The 24,407-nt window shown below is 43.6% G+C and overlaps 1 protein-coding gene across 1 annotated transcript; it reads left to right on the top strand.

Annotated features, from left to right (window-relative positions):
- The first annotated feature begins 9,504 nt into the window (after positions 1-9,504).
- Positions 9,505-23,281, top strand: LOC145393685 (uncharacterized). The gene is made up of 6 exons (XM_080267733.1): positions 9,505-9,588; positions 14,280-14,405; positions 14,772-16,800; positions 16,852-17,427; positions 17,617-18,614; positions 23,150-23,281. The coding sequence occupies exons 1-6, from the start codon at positions 9,505-9,507 to the stop codon at positions 23,279-23,281; spliced, it is 3,945 nt and encodes a 1,314-aa protein (XP_080123859.1).
- Positions 23,282-24,407: the final 1,126 nt, after the last annotated feature.

The raw sequence follows: 24,407 nt of genomic DNA, 5'->3' as shown, positions 1-24,407 counted from the left end.
ACCTGTTAGTCTGTCTATTTACTGTGTCTGTTAGAGTTTGAGTGTGTGTGTGTCTATCAATCTGTTTCCTGATTATGTATGTCAGTCTGTTATGGGGTTTGTGTGTCTGTTAGTCTGTTTTCTCAGTATGTCTACAACTCTCTCATAAGACAGCGTCTGTTGGTTTATTTTTTATTTATTTACTTATTTATTTTTATTTTTTTGTGCGAGCTGAGGGAATTAAAATTTTAATGGCTAGTCATTTACCTTCCCCGGTTCTTTTAATGTGAGGTCACCTGTCACTTCCTCCTTCCCAACCACGCCCCATCTCCCTACATCTTAGCCACACACCCGCCCCATATCTTTTCCCTCCCCCAAGAAACATTTTCTTCACCTCACACCCTCACTCCTACTCCCTCGCCAAACCCCTCTCCACACCTCGCCCACACGCACCTCCTCAAACTCCACCGTTTTCCCCCACCATTACACTCACGCTCAAATCCCCACTACTTTACCCACCCCTCACCCACATTCCCTTTCCCATCCCTACCTAAACCCCTACCCTTTCCCCAAAACTCATCCGAACACCTACCCCATCCCGCACCTACACCCCTATTCCCAACATCACCTCTTTATAACCACACCTTTCCCTAGCATCAACCTCTCCTTTTCCCAAGTCCACTCTTTTACCCAACCACATCCTCCACCTCCCCTGTAACCACACCCCTCTCTCCAACAACCTCCCTCCCTCTCTCCTGTAGCCACACCCCTTCCCCCCCACCAAATCCACCTTCCACTCCCCCTCTCCGCATCCGAACCACAATTTCTTCCCAATCTTCCGCCACACCTCCCCCTCCCCATTCACATCCTCTTCCCAATGCCTAAGAAAAACCTCTATCCACACCCTTATTCTAAGCCACACCCCATTCCACACCCTTCCCCACCCACAGTCAGTTCTCCACCCCTCAGACACTCCCTTCCCAAGCCATTTTTTTTTTTTTTTTTTACCCTTTGTCACGTAGATTTTCCTGTCACTTTTTTCCCTACCACATCTCAAGCTAGCCCCCCCCCCCTTTCTCTCTCTCTCTCACACACACACACACACACCTTCCCCCACTACGCTCCTTTTCTTCTCTTCATCAGCTTTTCCTCCACCACTTTCTCTCTCTCTCTCTCTCTCTCTCTCTCTCTCTCTCTCTCTCACACACACACTCTCAGAACTACGGACTTTCCTCTTCCTGTCATTAGCTCTCACTCATTTCCCCCTCTCCTCTTTCTTCCTCTTTTTTCTTCATCCAAGTGTCAACAACCTTTGGACTTTCCTTCTTCCCTACTGCCCTCCAATCATGTTTCAAAAATCTCTCTCTCTCTCTCCATAGTCAAGCTACCCTCATCCACCATCCCAACATCCTCCCTCCCTCTCCCCCTTTTGCTAACTTCTCTTTCCATCCCTCCATTCAAAATTCAGTCCCCTTTTCATCTACCATCCCAGCATCTTTCCTCCCTCTTCCCCTTCCGTATTCTCTTCTCTCCATTCCTTCATCTCAAAATCCATCACCCTCTCCCACCCCCTCTCCACTCCCTCACGCCTCTTTCTCCCTCCTTTCATTAATACATCATCCTTCCTCTCTCCCCCACTTTCTCCAGTTCTTCTTCCCATCCTTCCATCTCAAAATTCTCCCTCTCTCTCAATCTACTATCATCATATCTTCCTCCCACTCTCTCTCCACCTCCCATTCCTCCACACGTCTTACATCCCTCCATTTCCTTTTTCTCCATGTTCTTCTGTCCTCCCATCTCAAATTCCCCTTCCTCTCCTTCCACTCAACAATCACCAACTTCCTCAAAACGCCTCCTGCAGCTCCCCCCAACGCTCCTCCGTCCCTGTCATCATTCTAACATCCCACCTCCATCTTCTCCGTCCTCATCAATTCATTATAATCCTACCTATCAATCATCTGCATCCTTCTTCCAACTCCCCTTTTCCCAAACCCATTTTAAGAATCCCACCATCTCAAAGTCTCCTTCCCTCCCATCAACATCAAACCCTCACCCACAACAAATCCCCTCTTCCTCCACCATTATACCTCCGCCACCACTTTTCCCCAAGCCTCCTACTCGATTTTTCCGTCCCCCCCCCCTCTACCGATTCCTCAAACTTCTTTTCTCTTTCGTCATATCATCGTCATCTCTCTATCTCTCTTTCTATCTTCTCTTCAAGTTCCTCCATCTCAAAATTCCCCTCCCCTTCACCCACTCCCCCTCCTTCTTTCCTCCCCCCACCCCCACATCTCCTTCTTCAGCCCCGCCCTCTCTCCTTCGTATATAGCCCACCCCTCGGCTCCCCCACCTCAGTGACATCTTGTACACGTTCGCTCTCTCAGCATCTTCACCACTCAAGTCCCCCCTCTTCACAAACCTATTGCAGGAATTTTTGAGTACTGACTTTCGCTATCGAGGCAGCAAACTGTGACGACTTGGTGTTGTGACTTTAATGCTTATAAACTGAAAGGAACGATTTCTTCACACAAACCGAGGAAGAGTGGTCTCATGAAGATAATCTGAGTTCTTCATCCTCAGAAAATGGTGAGTGAGTGTGTCAAAAGCCTACACTAATTCCCTTCATCCAGAGGGGTATCTACTTTACGAAATAAAATACAAAAGAGAGTCCACGACTGAAAGAGTACCGGAAACTGTCTTTAACCCCTTTATACTGGGAGTTTCAAAGTAAGTCCTTAGGCTGAAAGGGTACAAAGGTGCTAAATGCGTGCAAAGGATGACTGAAAATTAACCAAGAGGGAGATGAGGTGCAAAGCAAGCGAGAGGAATGGATGCATCAGGGGACTGGACGAAAAGGAGAGGCTTGAGTGAAAACTGGAAAACGTGAGAGTGAAAGATGGAGCGAAAGTGGTGTGGGTTGGAAGTGTTAGGCTTAAAAGGGGGAGAGAGAGAGAGAGAGAGTAAAACTAAAGATGGTGAGAGAGTAGGGGTAAACTGGTAACCTAAGAGTAAAGAGAGAGAAAGAGTAGAGGTAAATTGAGAGTGATGAAGAGTCAGACTAAACTGACTGAGAGTAAAGAGAGTAGGAGAATAAAGGTAAAGAAAATAAGCAGGAGTGCGAATGAAGTCTAAACGACTGAAGAGAGTGGGAGAGAAAAAGAGAATACACAGGAGTGCGAATATGGAGTGAGAAAGAGTGAGAGCTGAGCAAGGCAGTAAGAGTAAAGAGAGTAATAGAGAGTCAGGTGGAGCCAGGTGTCCCGTCCAGCACATGACGTTAGCACAAATAAGCATCATCTGGTCTCATCGCTTTCTCTCTTCCTCTCCCGCTCTGTTCAAGCAGCACTAATTACCATTCACACCAATACTTCCCAATTTTCCTTTTGTATTCACCGCCCTGGCATATTTTTCTCACTGACAATGAATGAGTGAGAGAGAGAAACAGATAAGGGGAGGGGAGAAAGAGTTAAGAATTAAAGAGGGTAAGAAACAGTGAGAATAGGTGTATATATGGCCTGAAAAATCTACCACTTTTATAGGTAACGAAAATAAAATATGCTAGATTCATCCCTGAGACTGGAGGTTAGAAAAACGGATGGCATGTTTCAGAGCTGAATAACTGTTGAAATGACAGACGACATTAAGAACAGAATGTATCTGAGGCAGACTGAGCTGGAGAGTGCATTTTGTGAGACTGCAAAACATAGACTGCATCACACTAACTACTATCAAGGCATACTGCAAGAACTGCAACTGAAAGACCGCAGTAGAGACAGATTGCATTCGAGACAGATGTAGCAGAAAAACTACGATAAAAACGCTGCAGCTAGAGACAGAGTGCTTTCGAGACAGAGTGCACTACAGACAGGCAGGCAAAGCGGTATAGGCTGACAGAAAAATCAGTATCAATGTGCGAGAAAAGAAAAAGAAATGCATCTCTGCATTCGTCTTCAACTCTTGCATTCGTTATGTCTCAATTATTTCAGTTTATCTATTTTATTCTGTTATGGGAATCCTATTACAGTATTATTAGTCTATTATCACCTGACGGAACTGGGCCACTCCTTCAACATGAATATAAAGTCGTGTCTCCATGAAATCCGAAGATCCATAGTTATAAGGCAGGAATGAGTTTCCTTAGTTACTAGTCAAATCAACCCTCCAGGCTATCTGCACCTGTCCATCAACTGAGCTGAAAGGGGTTAGGTGTGTTCGTCAGGTTAGAAAAAACAAGCTTTAGTCACGGGGTTAAAGGGGAATGCATGTAAAACGAGAATTCCGACGAGCAAGGTCTGGCAGAGTAACGACCGAAGAGAAACACCGTGACGCAACACTGTGGCGAGGAGAGAAACCTAAGTGAGTCAGTATGAGGAAGAGTTGATGAGGCAAACGACCTAGTATCCAGCAGGTTGAGAGGAGCTGTACCTTATAAACTCTTCCATCTATAATGACTTACACCCCAAACTCTTTCGTTTATATTGGCTTACACCCGAACTCAGAGCAAAAGCACCTTATTTTATGCTTTCGACTATTCGCAGAGGCCATACAGATCAGTTCATAAGCCCCAGCAGTCCTCCTCCGTAACATGCCTTCCCATATCACCATCTCGTCGCTAATAACTACCGTTCATACTCACTACACGTATGCTAAGGGTCTCACTTTTATGGCATGTCGGGGGGGTTTATGATCATTATATACTGTTTTGACGAAAATTTAGTAAGCAAGTAGTTTACAGCCGAACGCCCCAGTGATGCTGCCCAGATACCCCTTTACTGTGGGCTCTCAACTAAGCTCTCAGTTTTCCTTTTGGATTTTGACACCATAATAAAAAAATCAATTCTGCTCCGTAACTTCCTTTGTGTGTGTGTGTGTGTGTGTGTGTGTGTGTGTGTGTGTGTGTGTGTGTGTGTGTGTGTGTGTGTGTGTGTGTGTGTGTGTGTGTGTGTACGATATATATATACCGTACAGAGAGAGAGAGAGAGAGAGAGAGAGAGATCTATAAATTCAACTAACAGAAAAAATATGTATCATGAAAAGTATGATAATCTCACACACACACACAAACACACAAAAGATTCTACCACACCCAAGTGCTTCGTGTACGCCTGCCGAAAATTTTAGAGACATGGTATCAACGTTGTCAAGGGGTGAGGAGATCTAATTCCACCACCACGAGATCCTTCCTAACCACTAAAAATAAATAAATAAATACATACATACATACATAAACCATCAGGAAGTGGCAAGAATAAAAACGGAATATCGCCATCGAAGTAAAAGCGTTAAGTTCAATTTGTACGAGCGCGAGGCAGAAAAATATAAAGCCAACAAAAAATAAATAAATCAGAAATATTCTCGTATTAAAAATGCGTAAAAATCAGTTTCGTACAAAGACCGGTTATGAAAATGAAAAAGAAAAGTAAGACAAATAGTAGTGAAAGGGCTAAATCAAAACTGTATGAACACCAGTTACAAAAATAGGAGAGCAAAAATAACCCAAAATTGTCATCTCGTGAAAGGTCTAATTGGATTTTACGATGGACAGTTATGTTCATCTGACGCAAACTATATATAATTTTTTTTCCTCCAACTTGGCTCAGATTTTCGTTCTTCTCCAGTTAATTTCATGTAGCTCCGTGGCAGAAAAAAGACAATACTACGGCTCTAAGTCCACTCCATAGCACTTCTTCCTGACTAGTACCATATTCTATTGTTAATCTGTTTCTACAAAATTCTAGGTGGAGACGGCAATTTTAGGCCGGGTTAGCGAAAGAGTATAGTTGATCTGATGACTCTCCTCGGACTGAAGTGGCCAGTGTTCTGTGGTCACTCAGCAAGAACTGGGGAGTGACCATCGGGTTTTTGCTGTGTGTGTGTGTGTGTGTGTGTGTGTGTGTGTGTGTGTGTGTGTGTGTGTGTGTGTGTGTGTGTGTGTGTGTGTGTGTGTGTGTGTGTGTGTGTGTGTGTGTGTGTGTGTGTGTGTGTGTGTGTTTAATACTGTTGTGCTCTTTTTCCTTCCACCTCTCCCCCCACTTACTTCTTCTCAAGTCGCTCAAGAACTGGGAAAGAGTGACCATCAGCTTTTTGCACGCTTCCCTCCCTCCCCTTCCTTCCTTTAGTCATTCATTCATTCCTCACTCCCCCCCCCCCTCTGCCTAGCCATTTTTTGTCACCCAAACTATCTTTTCTGTCTAGATATCACCGGCTATCTCCTCCCTGCCTACTTAACTATCTCCTGTCTCTCAGCATTGGCCACCCCTTCCCTGTCTCTCTGCCTACTCCTTACGTCTCTTACCTAAATCCTCCCTGGCTTCTTGCCCACCCCTTCCGTCTTTTCCTGTCTATATCCCTTCTCTGCCTCATTCATCTCTACCCTGTCTCTTGGTTATTCATTCCCTGCCTCTCCAGCTATCCCCTGTCTCCACATTTAACCCCTTCACCACGAGGGATCTTTCACACGTTGAATACAAGTCTAACAATACTGAGGCATAAAGGACGAACTGATACTGGAAGAATTCGTGCGGCAAATCGCCTGGCAGTAGTCCACCCATCATTCTTACTTGTACAGCCCTATCAGGAACGTAAAGCGCCAGAGCTACACCATTTATTCCAGACAATTAAGGCCCCCTAAGCGGCACTATGCGAACGATGAACCTCAACCAACTCTCGAATTTAACCTCGATTGCCCACATACGGTTAAAGCACCTTAACCCACTACACCCACAGGCATCCACTTGTTAGTTATAAGGGTACCACCAAGCGCAGTAAATGGTTTCCCGTGCTCCTGGAAACCACTTGGCTTGTTACACAGTACAGAGTCCTGTAAATAGCACAAATCGAGTGAGTGGATGGTGGACGCCCTACCAACCAAATTAAGACAAAAAGGACAGAAATGGAAAAAAACAGGTCCTCGTAGAGTCGTACTAAATGGGGTCAATTTAGGCTGTTGGAGCTGGTGAAGGCCTCTACAATGCTGAACAAAAACTTCACGTCTCCCCAAATGCATTACAGCCGGCTAAGGGTAAAAATGCAATAAAGGTAAAATTGATGTCACTACTGAAGATAAAAACGATGCCACGACAAAATTTCACTTACGATAAAAATAAATCTGACGGCTGACAAGACCAAAAAGAGGCGTCGTGGTACTAAAGGTGGCGAATTAGTATGTGTAGGAAGCGGTATGCACCCACACACAATACCACAGCCTGCTAGTTACAAGTTAAGAAACCAGACAGCTTTGTTACAGACTTCCCAAACCAAGGCCGAAATATTATATCGGATTCTGTTGATAAATATGATAATGGTGATGAAATTACTAGGGTGGGAGTGGATTGTGCCTTAAATGCACAACGGCTGACACCCACGAGACGACTGGCTTACTGTCCATCATGTAACACGCTGCCAGGGTCGTTGGTCGTTCTCCTACCCTAAAATGTTCTGGAATACGATAGCCTTGCCACGGGCCCCTACCCATCCCCCAGGGAGTAATACGGAATTCGTTGTTACAGTTCCATATGTTCAAACAGTCATCATTATTTTTCTCTCTGGTCATCAGCACGTCACACTGTGGTGTTACTGGACTGAGTGAACGGAGGATAAGGTGTGGAGAAAATGCTGACACTGTTGTTTTTGTATTTTTATCTTACTAACAAAATTATTCTACGGTAGTATTTTCACAACTTTTGAACCAAAGAATACGTATTAGTCATGGGTGAGGAACCTCCCCTGTCTCGTCCCCCCCTCCACTTCTTTTTTACGCCAAAGACAGCCCATAGTCTCTTGTACAACACAGGTGTGATAATTACAAGTGTGCTACCACATTATTTAGGCCATTACTCACATATGGTGTCGGAAACCAGATGACAGGGGTACGTGGCAGCTGTCCATCTCGCCTTGCCCTTCATTCTACATAATTCTACCCATCATATCTCTGCCACTCCCTTCTCCCTTTTACCAATATCCACCTGTGTAATATTTCTTCGCTCTTTCACTTACCCACGTCCTCCTACATTTTTTTTTTTTTTTTATCTCCCACCTAACCACTAACTCCCTCTGTCTCTCACTCTTTTTCCTAGTTTCCACCCTCTTCCACCCATATCCTCCTATCTACTAACTCCCTCTCTGTCTCTCACTCTCCCTTCTCCCAGTTTCCACCCTCTCTCCCTTCATCTCCCTCTGCCTCCTGCTTACCTCCTCCCTCCCTACTCCTCGTTTCCTTCCTCCCTCCAGGCGCCGACCTTCAAGCCTGCCTCACCAGTTCACACATTTACTTTCATAATGTTGCCTCTAATCACCGTCGTCTCCGCTCCTCCCTCCCTCCCAACCATTCTTATATATATTACTGTATTATTAAACGTCACGAAACCTCTCCCCCTCTCTCTCTCTCTCTCACACACACACACACACACACACACACACACATCAACGTAACACAGAACAAACTTATATACACAGACCGTAATAGCAAATATAATTCAACACAACCCCTAAAATGACTCAGATAATATACAATAAATAACTGACTAAAAGTAGAAAGTTAGGAGAGAGGGGGTAAGTGGTGTCGTGTTGGTGGGTGTTTGGGCCATCTCACCGATCCCATAATACTGATAGGGCGGTGCAATATGTCATCACCTTAGGCTGTGGCAAGTGCTGCCATGCTATATTTCTATATTGCCGTGATGCTACTTCTCACTCCTGTATGCAATATATCTTATACTTTCATTACCATTTTATAGCATATACTTTGGCTACTATTTGCTAAAGAGCGTGTGGTTGGATCCCCGAATTTATAACCACTGACTGTATATAACTGCATTAGCTGAAGGTTTGTGGCAAGACCCACTACTTCTCTGCAAAACCCACCACCTTCTCTTGTTGTATAACTACTCCGTATACCTTTAAACAATAAATATTCAGTCAATCGAAATAATCCATTTAATACGCAAACCTTATAGAAAATCTCTCTCTCTCTCTCTCTCTCTCTCTGGTAAACCCAAACAGCGTCATACAAAACACCCTCGGACATAAATCATCCATCCTGCCAGCGCCACACTGAAGGTTCTCGTAATTACCTTCCTTCTCCACGCCTCTATGGTGATTAATTCCTCCCGTCGCCGTTCGACCCTGAAGCCAGCTGACGCCATCACAGAAAACCAAGGTAGACAGACACACTATGGCAGAAAACATAAGATAAGGTCGAGGGAACTGACCAATACCTCGGCCTCGCTCATCACCCGTCGCTCACACATGCAAATGACCAGGAAATGAGGCTTTATCTCTTGACTACGAAGTAATTACGATAAATATTGCTGCGACGTAATTATGAAAAAAGGGCCAATATGCTGACAACATGAGTCTGGAAAGTACTGATCACTTACTACAGTCGAAGGAGTGCAGTGGCGTATCCAGCTCTTGACATTTGGGAGCAAGGGGAGGGGGGAGGGGGCAGATAGGTCCAAGTCTTCAACTTCGAGGGGTGGGGCACTGTTACACAATATGTTCACATTAAGCAAACCGAAATCAAATATGGGAAAGACAGTGGAGGAGGGCAAGGGTGTACCTGTGGGGCCCGGGCCCGCAAGACCCCTCCGCAGCTACGCCACTGAAGGAGTATGGGGACTGACATGAATTACAACACTGTATACCGAAAGCTGTTGACCTGCAACTGCTAATAGTTATGTTCAAAAGACAAGAAACCGAACCGTTGACAACACGTTGTTGCGCTACTCAGGTGCAACTAAGATATACAGACAAATAGACAGACAAACAAGATTTCAGAGAGAGAGAGAGAGAGAGAGAGAGAGAGAGAGAGAGAGAGAGAGAGAGAGATTGCCTAAGGAATATAAAACAAGAACACTGAAATGTTTCATAAAACATTTTTACGCAGCAGTGTATAACGAGTGAACGGACTTGTCGTTAGGGCTTTCAAAATACAATGAATAAAGTTCTGTTGGTGGCAAGTGTAAAATAAAAGACGTCATCATAATGAAGGACATTAATAGCTATCGTTTCTATCCCTATCACTACGTAGTCATCCCTGATGTGAATGAAACCATCTGGCGCGTTAATGGGGAGTTTGAAAGCCGTTCGCTATGAGATCTTTCCTTATAAAATCGTGAGGCGGTGGCGAAAGATTAATTGAAAAAAATAAAAAAGAGGGGGGAGGGGAAGTGGTTCTAACCCCTTCACTACGAGAGCTCCTGAATCTAATGGCCTTACGATTAAACCTTAAATCGCTAAGTGGAGTGCAAAACCCAATTTCTGACAGTCATTAGTGGAATGCCTGTGGTTATTAAGTATGACCAGCCTGCATCCCATACCACAAAATTCAGACAGCAACCAAATGGGAATGCCAAATACGTTCCCTCATTGTTAGTAATAAAAAAAAAGTTGAAATTTTGGGGGCCTGCATGCAACTTCTCTACTCCAGGTTTCAGCATACATGCCTAAAGTCAAATCGTGTGGTGGCGGCAAAAGTAAAAATAAATGACGTCACTGAGTAGTACATTCGGGAGCGACCACAATGACCTCGGCTGTATAGAAGAGGGACAAAGCGACCCACTTTCCCTTCATTACCATGCACTACACACCCCCTGTCTCCCCCGGGCCCCTCACACCATTACACCTTTTTATACCACATTGTTTCACTGGTTTATGGCTCCTGCCTGGTATAAGAGAGCGACTATTTCAAGGTCAGCCATCGTTTCTACAAAATCTGATACAGTACCTTGCATTCCACACCGTTTCCTGTCACACCTCACTCCATTATATCTTTTTATACCACTTTGATTCACTGGTTTATGGCTCCTGGCTGGTATAAGAGAGACTACTTCAAGGTCAGTCAATCCGTTCATGGGGTTGCTTTCAAAAAATTCTGGTAACCAGTGATCATGTGAATAACGAATAGGTGATTAGATGAATAATGAAGAGCTATCTCCACTCCTATGCACTACGCAGTCTCTCAGGCCCTTTACATCATTAAACCTTTTTATATCACTGTTTCACCGCGCTATGACTAGTGGCTGGTACAAAAATAGCTGCGAGTACAGTATTTCAAGGTCAGCCAATGTTTCTCCTTTCAAATGGCTGTCTGCTATAGAATATGTTTGATTCCTGACTGGATGAACAGCCATCATCGTCATGCATTCCACACTGTCTTCCCTGGTTACACTTTTTATACAATACTGTTTCATTCCTTCATGGCTGGCGACAGGTATAAGAGAGACCATTTCTTTGCCAGTCATGCACTTGTCCACGGTTTTACATAATCTAGCGAGGTAATTACTCACTGCATGAATAGCCTGTTATTTTGAACCGTATTGCCTCCAATAAATTTTAATTATTACTGAGTGGCAGAATAACTTGTCATTTTTAAACGGTAATTTTCGTAGTCATTACCTCCTGCGGTTAAGATCGTGGTAACGCTAGGTAATAAAAACGATCATTAAGCATGCAGTCTTTCCTCGTTTACTGCACTGCCATCTATAAAACCTGTAATTATTGAATGGAGAAATACCTCTCGTTTTCATACTGCAGTAAATTATCACAGACATTAACGTATGTCTATGATGGTGAAACACTGGATTGCTTTCTTCTATGTGGTAATTTCCGAATGGGTGAATACCTGTCATTTTTAACAGTGAATACGCGTCATCATAAACATCTCTAGTTACGACTGAGGTACCGCTTGAAAAAAAATAAAAAACTATCGCAACAGAAGCCAAGGCAATAGGCAGGATTTTTGCAAAGGGGGATGAAAGAGACTGAATAGGCTCAAATTACAAATGGTTTCTTATGCTTTCGTAACACATCTTTCTAGGCAATTTAGTCTATGCAAGAGGTGCTACGAAGCCTCCAATGCCTCCAAGGACACACATACGCCCCTTAATCAAACCGTCCGTATGTTCGCTTTTCCTGCAGAGGGGAAGAAGGGGGAGGCGACACAAGCCCTCCCATACATGGTCACGTCTTCTCTCCTATATTTATTCCAACTACTTCCAGACGGTTTTATTCAGCTAAGAGTAAGCCAGTCTAAAATAAAACCCCTCTGTCACGGCAAACTTTTGTTATTATTATTATTATTATTATTTCTTGGCTAACAGCAGACGATTTTAATTACGTGAGGGGAAGTCCTTGGAGCATGAGGCAGTAAACGAAGGCTGTATAAACTCAACTAGTCTCTTCTGATGGTAGCAAGAATAATGAATTAATGACTGAATGTGAATAAATATGGATAAATAAATAAATGAATAATAGTCATAGTTTTCACGGGGTTAAATTCGGCGCCCCACTCACCCCTCTCTCACACACTGTCATCAACACCGGAATATCTGTTAAGAAAGTCTGAACTGACACATACGAGAACAAATGAATCTATGACGTTATTTTAGGCCACATATCCCTATACAATGGTTTCAAGATGAGGCTGTCTGATAATGGCCCCCCCCCCCCGCCATCCACCTACCCACAGGGAAAAAAAAAAACTCCCCCACCATCCACCTACCAACTTAAAAAAAAAAAAATAAAAAAAAAAAGTTCGTCCAGAGAAAAGCATCCATTTTTTACAAGCCTCACATGACATACCTTGAAATATGAATATACAATGGCTATTAGTTTTTCGTTATTGGTTGGAGTAATCAAGTATCGTTACTTTACGATTACTGTACTAATAAATGAACGGATAGATTTTGCTGCTCTCTCTCTCTCTCTCTCTCTCTCTCTCTCTCTCTCTCTCTTTCCGTAGGGACATTTGGAAAACATACCTAATCGTGAGTGGTCAAGATGGACTTAAGATAGGCTTTGTGGGGGCTAGCGGTTCACAACAGGGGAACTAGGTATATCCTGGGGAAATAGACAATGTAGGTCCGCAATCATTGTTAAAACATTCACGTCAAGAGCTGAAATGGACGAGGTGGGAGGAAAGGAGTGGGCGGGTTGGACGAGATCTGCGGTGGGACAGGAGACAATCCACCCAAAGCAACAGAGTACGTGGCGTTTTCGATGCACATAATTAGTTGTACTAAATGCGTAAAGAAATAAAGAAAAAAAAAAGGGGGGGGGGGAGGAGGAGATGCAGAACCACAAATTAGGAAACACGCTGACAAGAAAATGGCCAACGAGAGGCGAGATCGAGTTGATGAGTGGAGAGAGGGAGGGACGGAGGGTGGTATGGAAGGATGGTGGTGGTTGGGGGAGAAGGATGGTGGTGGTGGGGGAGGGGAAGGGTGATGGTGGAGGTGGGGGGGGGGGAGATGAAGGTGGTAGTAGTGAGGGTGGTGTGTGGTCTAGTGGTCAGACCTAGAGACCACCCTGACCACTTACTCAGCCCACATACTCCTTCATTAATGCTTTCACTGCTTCATTGGAGCCAACTCATAACTTACTCGTGCACAGCAGTCCCACACCTGTAATTAACGTGTCCCTCTGTGTTTAACTCAATAAATTTCTCTTTACGATCTTAGCGCCAAAAGTATGTTAGTGAGAGTGTCCTCGGCGTGTGCAAGTGTAATGACCGGCTATGGTATATCTTTCTGTTCATATTATTTTACTCTTGATTAAACATATACCAGTACTTGTAAACGTCACGCTCATTCCAACCCTAACGTCCACCTAAAAGACAATGCAAGGCAGGATATGAAGACAATTGAAAGACGAAACACCAAAGTCAATGAATGTGTGTGTGTGTGTGTGTGTGTGTGTGTGTGTGTGTGTGTGTGTGTGTGTGTGTGTGTGTGTGTGTGTGTGTGTGTGTGTGTGTGTTTCATTATAAGCACTATTTCACCTTCAACCCTATTAGTGCGTCAACGTCTTAATTCTTCCAGTCGCCCCAGTCTTCCCAGATCACCAGAAGGAAATAACTGCCTTTCCTTTCCAGAACACCAGAGAAAAAAAAAAATGTCAGTTCCGGCAGCTAACACAAAACCCGCAAACCCGCAGTATAGAAACAGAAACAGCCTACTGAAGGGGAGAAACAACGCATATTTATCAGCACCTTCTTGAATGGGTTTGACAGTGGGAAAAGAAATTCTGAGCCTTCCATTTACTACAAGCTGCAGGGGGACGCTTTAACGAGGTGGTACTGATGTAAATGTCCGATTAAACCCAAGTTCCTCAGCTCCCTCCCGGTCACTGAATGGGGAATGATGGAGGGCAGGAGGCAACTTCAACCAGTAGTTCACCGGATTCACGTCCAAATGAACCTAGGGCCACAACAACAGCTTCAACAACAAAAATATCAACAACAACTATACGCTGACTCCATCCCTACTAAAACATACTGAAATTATAATACATTGGAACAGGAGCCGCGGTTGTGGCGGTTGTGGTGGGTGGCTGCGGTGTGCGTGACGTCGCGAGTGGGAGCAGAGGTGGGCAACAATCTCCAGTTCGGCTCCGGCCCCATCAATCTCTCCTCTGACCAGGTGGCCGTATTTACGAACTCCCCTAAGCTTAAACTGTGCTTAAGTTTTATTGTGTATACCTCTTTTCTCTCTCGGTCTGCTTATAGCTCTGTCTTCTAGTTTAACTACCAAACACAAGCACCTCTATTAATAAGTCCGACACCAGCCCTACAACTCTCCTCTCTATGGCTGTGTAATATATTCCAAAGTATAAGTTTTAAGATTCCTTGCATATACATTTACCTTCACGCACAGCAAACACTTCACAATTATTGAGTGAATATCCATGTCACAAACTATGACAAAGAGATCTGTGATAATCTTGAAGTTAACTATTACAAAGACTTGTTTATCTCGTCGACTGGATTACATCCCCTTTAAATTCTTCTCCAGGTGGGTTTCCAGACCGAGGAGTTTCCGGGAGACATCTTTCCTCTCGACAATTCACCTACCTCCCCTGCAGAACTAGGCTTTCCCAGCGTCACAAGCTTCAATGAACACAGAGATAACGAACCAGATTTTGGCCTTACAAGAAGGAAAAGAGCGGCAAGTAGGATGGGAGGCTTACTGGGGATGATGAAGAGGATGGGCAATCATGGAGAATCCGATGACGTGTTTTTGGTTGAGGGTACGGAATCAGATGACACGTTTGTGACTCAAGGTTCAGAACTCACATCTACCTATGCTGAAGTTCCATCCCAAGACTCCCACCCTTCGTCCTCCATCACCCACGCTATCCCCGCACCCGTTCACTCCACCCACGTCCCCCACTCCACCCACAAGCCACGCGTCACCACACACATGGCTCCCATGCACTCCTCTCCTGCTGTGCACCATCCAGGTCCTCTCCCCATTCAGTCTCAAAAGCAAACAGGGTACGTATACAGCCCCCCGGCTTACCCAGCCTTCGTGGTCACCCCTTCATACAACCCTTATGCCGTGCCTCCTTCCTACAGCATCGTGTCCCCACATTATGTTGCTCCTCAGGCTGCAGCGACATATGTGGCACCACATGCAGGGTACAGTGGCTCTGCGAAACCTGCAGCAACATATTCTGAACCTTATGCAGAGCCAGAGCCATCATACAAAGCTCCTCAACCAAAATATGAAGCTCCAAAGTCAGATTATAAAGCTCCCGAACCCGCATATAAGGCTCCTGAACCGGCATATGAGGCTCCAAAGTCAGACTATAAAGCACCTGAGCCAGACTACAAAGCTCCAGAGCCCGGATACAGTGCGCCAAAGCATGAAACATCTGGTTACTCATATAAAGCTCCTGAACCAGCCTATAAAGCTCCCGAAACAAAATACGAAGCTCCCACGTCAGACTATAAAGCACCCGAACCAGCATACAAAGCTCCTGAACCAGAATATAAAGCTCCTGATCCATCATACAAAGCCCCTGAAGCTGGTTACTCCTACAAAGCCCCTGAACCAAAATATGAAGCTCCCAAGTCAGATTACAAAGCTCCTGAACCAGAATATAAGGCACCCGAACCTGCATACAAAGCTCCTGAACCAGAATATAAAGCTCCTGAACCATCATACAAAGCTCCTGCATCTGGTTACTCCTACAAAGCCCCTGAACCAAAATACGAAGCTCCAAAGTCAGAGTATAAAGCCCCTGAACCCGAGTACAAAGCTCCAGAACCAGAATATAAAGCTCCTGACACATCATACAAAGCCCCTGAATCTGGTTATTCCTACAAAGCACCCGAGCCGAAATACGAAGCTCCTAAAACAGACTATAAGGCTCCTGAACCAGCATACAAAGCCCCTGAATCTGGTTATTCTTACAAAGCTCCCGAACCTGCGTACAAAGCACCAGAACCAAAATACGAAGCTCCTAAGTCTGATTATAAAGCTCCTGAACCTGCATACAAAGCCCCTGAAGCTGGTTATTCTTACAAAGCTCCCGAACCAGCATACAAAGCTCCTGAGCCAGCATACAAAGCTCCCGAACCAGCATACAAAGCTCCTGAGCCAGCATACAAAGCTCCCGAACCAGCATACAAAGCTCCTGAGCCAGCATACAAAGCTCCCGAACCTGCATATAAAGCCCCTGAACAAGGCTACAAAGCCCCTGAGCCTGCCTACAGTGCACCAAAGCATGAATCATCTGGATATTCATACAAAGCCCCTGAACCTGCCTATAAAGCTCCCGAAACAAAATACGAAGCTCCGAAATCTGACTATAAAGCACCCGAACCAGCATACAAAGCTCCTGAACCAGAATATAAAGCCCCTGAACCATCATACAAAGCCCCCGAAGCTGGTTATTCATACAAAGCCCCTGAACCAGCATATGAAGCACCTGAAACAAAATACGAAACTCCAAAGTCAGACTACGTAGCCCCGGCCAAAGAGTACCACGCCCCAGAACCAGATTACAAGGCACCAGCCGAGGACTACCACACACACAGTTACGATGACGACTACAAGAAAACATGGCTGGCCCATGCCCTTAGTAGAGTTAAGGACCCTGAACCAAGCTACAAGGCACCAGAGGATGAATACAGTGAACCAGAACATAAATCAAGTGGATACTCCTACAAAGCCCCTGAGCCAGAGTATAAGGCACCTGAGCCTGCCTACAAAGCCCCTGAATCATCCTACAAAGCACCTGAGGCTGGATACAGTGAGCCAAAATATGAATCAAGTGGATATTCATACAAAGCCCCTGAGTCAGCTTACAAAGCCCCTGAACCCACTTACAAAGCCCCTGAACCAGACTACACAGCACCAAAGCCTGATTATAAAGCCCCTGAGCCTGCCTATAAAGCCCCTGAACCAGATTATAAAGCCCCTGAGGCTGGATACAGTGCACCAAAACATGAACCAAGTGGTTATTCATACAAAGCCCCTGAACCTACCTATAAGGCTCCTGAACCAGACTACAAAGCCCCTGAAACTGCCTACAAAGCCCCTGAACCAGATTACAAAGCCCCTGAGTCAACTTATAAGGCTCCTGAGCCAGCCTACAAAGCCCCTGAATCTGGAGGGTACTCGTATAAAGCCCCTGACCCTGAGTATGAGATAGAGTACAAGGGTGCCGGGGACCACGCCCCCCACGTGGCCACCTACGGGGCCATCCACAACCCGGGCCACGAGTCCCCCTACCAGCCAGACCCCACTGTGTACCCCGCTGCAGAGGAACACCCCAACTCAAAGCCAGGTTATGGATATGCCACCCCTCAACCACACAAACCTGCAGCATTATACAAGGCTCCCGAACTAGGATACAAGGCACCTGAACCTACATACAAGGCACCTGAACCTGCATACAAGGCTCCCGAACCAGGATACAAGGCACCTGAACCTGCATACAAGGCTCCCGAACCAGGATACAAGGCACCTGAACCTGCATACAAGGCACCTGAACCTGCATACAAGGCACCTGAACCTGCATACAAGGCACCTGAACCTGCATACAAGGCACCCGAACCTGCATACAAGGCACCTGAACCTGCATACAAGGCACCCAAACCAGCATACAAGGCTCCAGCAGCAGACTATAAGGCACCTGCAGCAGACTATAAGCCTCCTGCAGCGGATTATAAGGCTCCTGCTGCAGACTACAAGGCACCTGAAGCAGACTATAAAGCTCCTCCTGCAAACTATAAAGCTCCAGCAGCAGATTATAAAGCACCTGCGGCTGATTATAAAGCACCTGCAGCTGATTATAAAGCACCTGCAGCTGATTATAAGGCACCAGCTGCAGATTATAAGCCTCCTGCCACTGACTACAAGGCTCCTGCCGCTGACTACAAGGCTCCTGCTGCTGACTGCAAGGCTCCTGCCGCTGACTACAAGGCTCCTGCCGCTGACTACAAGGCTCCTGCTGCTGACTACAAGGCTCCTGCAGAGGACTACAAAGCTCCTGCAGAGGACTACAAGACACCTGGAGCAGATTACAAGGCTCCGGCAGCAGACTACAAGGTTCCCTCGGCAGACTACAAGGCACCCGCAGCAGATTACAAGGCACCCGAAGCAGACTACAAAGCACCCGAAGCAGACTACAAGGCACCCGAAGCAGACTACAAGGCCCCATCAGCAGGGTACTCCTACAAGGCCCCAGAGGTGGAATACAAGTTGCCTGAAGGGGATTACAAGGCACCACAACATCCCACCACCCCAGACTACCTACCGCCGCCCCCAGAGTACGGACAGGCACAGAAGGTGTATGGAGTGAGGAACTTTACCCCGGTGTATGGTCCTCCAACCCTCCCACACAGGGTAAGTCATTGGTAGTAATTCAAATAGCTAAAGAACCAAGAACTTTATCATGGTATGGTATGAGGAACCTTTCTCCCTCTTCCAACCCTCACACACGGGCTGTCATCAGTAACAATTTAACATAAAGAACCAGTAAATTTTTCATGTCCGGGAAGTGGTAGATTTCAGCGCAAAAGTCTGGGGGGGGGGGGGGGGGGAAGTAGGCTATCTGGTGGCCGAGCCAGCAGCAAAGCTTTTTGGACAGGGTATGGCACCTTTAGCCTATGTCAAAGGAGAAACCTAACTATCAATGCAGAAAGATTCATGTGACGAATACCGTATACCAGAAGAATGAAGAAGATGGAGATGAATAATTATAAAGAGGCAACAGAAAGTACCGGTACTGGGTAGCGCTTCAATATTGTTAATACCTACTGTATACACGGTATACAAATTTTCAAAGGCATTCAGCTCATGATTTTATTCAACTTGTGGTCCTTCAAAATACGAAGAGTGTTATGAGATTATAAGTGGTGGTTTCTAAAATTTCACTTACCGGTACATCTAATAATTTGCAGGTGTCAATAAACTGAAGGAAAATTAGGGCTGTCCAGTGTGGCTACCATGATTTTTTTTTTCCACGTCTAAATTTGCTACTTCTGGAAAAATACTTCGAAGAAAAACAGTGTAGCATGTGACTTTCACACATCTGGTAAAACTGCAATTTTCGGACAAATAATTTTCAATTCAGGGACGCGTTTAGCCACGTGAAGTACAAAAGTGGACTTCGAATTATCACACATATCCGTGATTATATATTGTACACTTTCAAAATGGATAAAATCACTGGCATACTAACTACCCGAAGTTCATACTGGATAAAATCGGTGGAAAACAACCAAAGTCCATGACAACATTACAAGAACACTGCACGACCTAACTTAATCATGAATTTTCATAAATGGCATACATAATCAAAATTCATAATGTGGAAAATAACCAAAGCTCATAATGGCTAAAATCACTGGAAACTATGCTAGGCTCATTATGGATAAAGTCACTGGAACACTGGCTTGTAACCAAATTTCATAATAAAAAAAAAAAAAAAAAAAAAAAAAAAAAAAAAAACAGTACACAATCAAAGCTCATAATGCATTAAAACTGGAATAATACACAAACAATGTTCAAAATGGATAAAAACACTGGAAAATAACCAATACATAGCCTAATGGATAAAATCAGTGGAAAACAACCACAGTTCATAATAGATAAAATCACTGGGCAATAATCAAAGTTCAAAATAAATAAAATCACTGGAAAACTACACAACCAAAATTCATAATGGAAAAAATAACTGAAATAACTGATACCTAAAGCTCATAATGGATAAAATCACTGGAATACTAATTACCAAAGATCATAGCTAAAAGATAATATAACTGTATAATAATAAATGTTATGGAATAAATCACTGAAAAACTACGTAACTAATGTGCATGGTTGGTAAAATCACTGAAATAGTAAATAATGTGCATAATGGGTACAATCATTGAAATACTAACTAAAGTGCATAATGGGTCAAATCACTGAAATACCAGTGGAAGACTGGTAAAATAACTGAAATATTAACTAACTCAAGTGCATAATGGGTAAAATCACTAAAATACTAAATAACTAAAGTGGACAGTGGGTAAAATCACTGACATATTAAATAATCAAAATGCATAATGGGTAAAAATCACTGAAATTCTAAATAACTAAAGTGTATATTGGGTAAAATCACTGAAATACTAGGAAATAAAGTTCATTAAATAATTGAAATACTAGATAACAGTTCATAATTGATACAATCACTGATATACTTGATAATAAATTAAATCACAGCAATACTAGATAATAAAGTTAATAATGAATCAAAGCAGTGGAAAATAACCAAATTTAATAATGAGAAAATCACTGGAACACTATACAATGTTCAAATAGATTAAATCACTGGAATACTTCATTGCCACAGTTTAAATCATTGGAATACTTGTTTACCATTGTTCAAAATGGATAGAACAACTAGAACACCAACTTCTATAACCAAACTTGAGCAAAAAAATAACCATAGCTACCTGTCCTAAGTTATAACGTGCCGACACTTATTTAGGAGCAGGCCTAAACTATCCAGAACTTAAATATAATGAAATTACACAAGCTGGCAGGCTGACTAAACTTCAGTAATATTTTACACCAAGATGTTTATGTAAATGTATCCAAATAATCTCTACTGTAATGTTATGGTAAAAAAAAAAAAATCTACGGTAAAGTTGTAGGTGACAGCTGAATTGCTTAAAGTATTAGAAAATAGTTACACAAATCAAACTGCTTACTAAATGAAAGCCAACAATACCGTAACGTTACACGGGTCGTCTTTCTGCTCACCTGGTTTACTCACCTGTTCTAGACAACAATTCAAAAATTATTTCTGGCTCTTCCCGACAGAAAAATCCAAAGCATACCAACTTAGCAATGCCACAGGGTTGATTACAATGTGTGGAAAGGAAGATACATGTGTTCATGTACAGAACACAGGGATTTTATAAAGCCCACAGAAATTATAAAATAACAACTGGAAAATGAACCTTACCTATCAATTGAGACTGTGAAGAATATATTGTTATGGACGCAGAAATGTTGGCGCCCGAAACACCAGCGGTGGATCCTAGACACAACAGCAACAGTACTGCACTACTTACGTTAATCTATCACTTGAGGCAAACCAGTGCTCCACAAGCAGCTAACAGCTACATCCTCTGGCCCTTCCAGCACATTGTAACGCACAATAAACATACTTAACTTTAGCCCTTACCTCAGGAAAACCTAAAGGGTAGTTGACTCAAAATACTCAAGCGTTGGGAACAGTACCACTACTGGAGACACTGGATATCAATTTAGCTCACACCATACCACATGGCTTGAAAGCAGAACGCACCTTGGGACTGTGAAGGTCACTTGTAGTAGGTTCTGGTCTTTCCATGCTATCAAACTGTCCACGTGGGAAGGATAGTGACACGACGAGCAGACGCCGCCACTCCACGCGGTAGCTTCGGGAAAACTCGACGTTCAGCATTCACAACACATTTTGTCGTATTTATTTTTCTACAAATTATCTGAAAGATAAATATTCAGTGACGAGAATGGCAAGTTATAACTGAATATCAAAATTAGCAATTTACGTTACTAAATAATTTGACCAATTTTTGTGCCTGAATCTGCCCAAAAAGATTGCAACATTCATTAACAGCCATTACAGTGACTTTACTACATCAATAAATTTGCAGGATTTGTAACGTGATTCTTTATTACATCAATAAATTTGCAAGATTTGTGATGTTATAAATAATGGAACCTATGCCGTACGTAAATTTGGCACTGACGATCTCAGTAATAGCTAAGTTTGACTAATTTAAATAAGAACTTTTTTGAAGACTGCACCGTAGTCATAATGCTGAGATACCAAACTTGTTATCCAGCAACCAATACCTTGTATAAGCATTGGGATCCTGGGCTAGGTTACTTAGACACTGAGTGACCAGTCGCCCTTCCCTGAGTGGTAATATATGAACAATAAAAACAAACCCCAGCCACTCTTCGAATGTAAATTCATATGGGCTCCATCCAGTCACAGCAACCTAACACATCATACCACCTGGCCTCCATTCGGTATGTGGTTACCATCCGTGTTAATGATTTCCTGGACTACAAGAAATCATTTAGCTTATCACTCAGTGTAGTCACCTGAAGCTAGTACCACATCGAGTGGATGGCAGGCGTCCCTACCAACCACAAGTAAAGATAAAAGGACTCTCTCCACGAAATTTGCAAAACGAAATAATACTCTCATGCAAGATTTACATATAACCAAGTCTTGGAGTTTGTAATTGAATAATTATGCAGCCAAAACTACAGTATAACTAATCTTTAAAAGTCTGGCAAGCAAATACCAGCCCATGGCCTCGAAGTATTGGATGGCTGTTTATGGAAGTTTAATAAAAAGATGACTAGATGCCACTCCAAAGCTGAATAAGTTTGGCGGTAACAAGAATATAACAGGCAGAAGTTCTGTTGTAGTCAGAGGGTTGAGAGCACGGAGGAACATATATATATATATATATATATATATATATATATATATATATATATATATATATATATATTTTACCGAATTAACAATGCAAACAACTTCTGTTATTTCTTTCATGGATAGCAAGTTTACTGTGAATACTAAATAATGATTCATAATGAAGTTTTTATTTATCCTGTTCTGTTCACTTTAATGAGAAAAGCAAACTGTAAGGCAGCCCTTTTTGTTTCATACCTGTCACTCATGAGGTGGAAGTTGGGGGGTGTGAAATTTAACTCTCCCAACTGTAGTCAGGAACACGAGGAGTAATGTAGGACAAACACACTTCCTGTGATAATCAGTAATGTTCGGTGTGACAAGTTTACTACAGTGACTGTGCATGCTAACCGTCACAACACCCTCCCACTGCACCCGTGTTCCCCGTCAGGTGCTGGACCCGTACGCCCCACTGGACTACTACGAGGACATCTACCCGCTGCGACGGAGGCGGCTGGGCAGGAGGCGGAGACCCTTCAGGAGGTTCAGGCCGCGGTACTACAGGCAGGCAGAGGCACAGTGACGCAAGTGAGGTGTTCAATGGTTGCTCAAACAAGGGCTCAGTCATGATTTTATCTTGATACTTAGCTTTTATTTACGTCTGCTTATCATTCTTCACTGAGGTAATGAGTCTCACTTCAATGAGACATTGCATGAAACACTAGCTGTGGCAAAAACACCATTTGATGACAAACCTTTGTTCATACATAAAATTTCACTCTGGTTTTCCAAGTAGCAGACATACCAGTACGGTATATCTCCAAAGCACGAACTTAAAAGTTTGCAAGAGCGGGACGTTGTATCTCAGTAAAAGGCTTTCTCCTCATTAGTTGCAACCATATCAGTACTGTTGTAGTCCTTTGCACAATTAAAACATGTTCCCTATCTGATCACGCTGGTCCACATAATTACTCATATGTAGCAGGAATGTCACCATATTGATAGTGATTATACAATCAAGTTTTCTCCTCTCTGCAGCCCCTAGTCACAGCCATCACCACCACACCCTGGGTCTCCTGGTCTACACAACACCTGCCGGCCACCGATGTCTTTCATGTTCATACGGAAATACTGCGTCCATTTTTCTTCGAACATTTCAACCAACACTCCAGGGTCGGGATTCACAAAGTTACGATCAACATCCTCCCGTAACTCAGATTTGTTTTCCCAGGAAGAAGGAAAGCCATGGGCAGCCTCTGCCCTCTCGACCCTTGTCCTTCCTACAAAGACACATCACACGACTGGAAGTGGGTAGTAACTTTGTGAATCTCGGCCAAGGAGCCTATTCTTGTCGGGTATGGAGGCTTCCTAGCACCTCTCCCTAGCCGTTTATTGTCGTATTTTGCAGGTTATATTCTCATATGTTAATCCCACAATCAGTGTCAATATCAAGATGACAAATATGATGCAAGAGTACAGTAAGACACAGTATGGAAAATATCGCTATGGAAGAGTTGCTACAAAGCATCTTTCAAGCACCTCTTCCTTAGCAAATGATTTTGCATATTACATCTATTCTGTTGTATGGGATATAATTCATACCATTCTCACATCGACATAGATCCCATAAGTAACATACCACAGAATATTAACGTACCATACACAGAAGAAAACAAGGAAAGAAGATGTGATGGGAAGCCTTCTATAAG

This window comes from Coenobita brevimanus, chromosome 25 (genome assembly GCF_032717465.1).
Source record: "Coenobita brevimanus isolate Jiangsu-jjx chromosome 25, ASM3271746v2, whole genome shotgun sequence".
Classification (NCBI taxonomy): Eukaryota; Metazoa; Arthropoda; class Malacostraca; order Decapoda; family Coenobitidae; genus Coenobita; species Coenobita brevimanus.
This window is presented reverse-complemented; position numbering and strand designations above follow the sequence as displayed.

What these genes read in the sequence shown, in the direction of transcription:
- LOC145393685 (XM_080267733.1), top strand. Translation starts at nt 9,505, where the DNA reads ATGGGAAAGACAGTGGAGGAGGGCAAGGGTGTACCTGTGGGGCCCGGG. An exon ending in GCAGCTACGCCACTGAAGGA is followed by an intron (nt 9,589 to 14,279) that starts GTATGGGGACTG and finishes ACATTGGAACAG; the next exon opens with GAGCCGCGGTTGTGGCGGTT. An exon ending in GTATGAGATAGAGTACAAGG is followed by an intron (nt 17,428 to 17,616) that starts GTGCCGGGGACC and finishes CTCCCGAACTAG; the next exon opens with GATACAAGGCACCTGAACCT.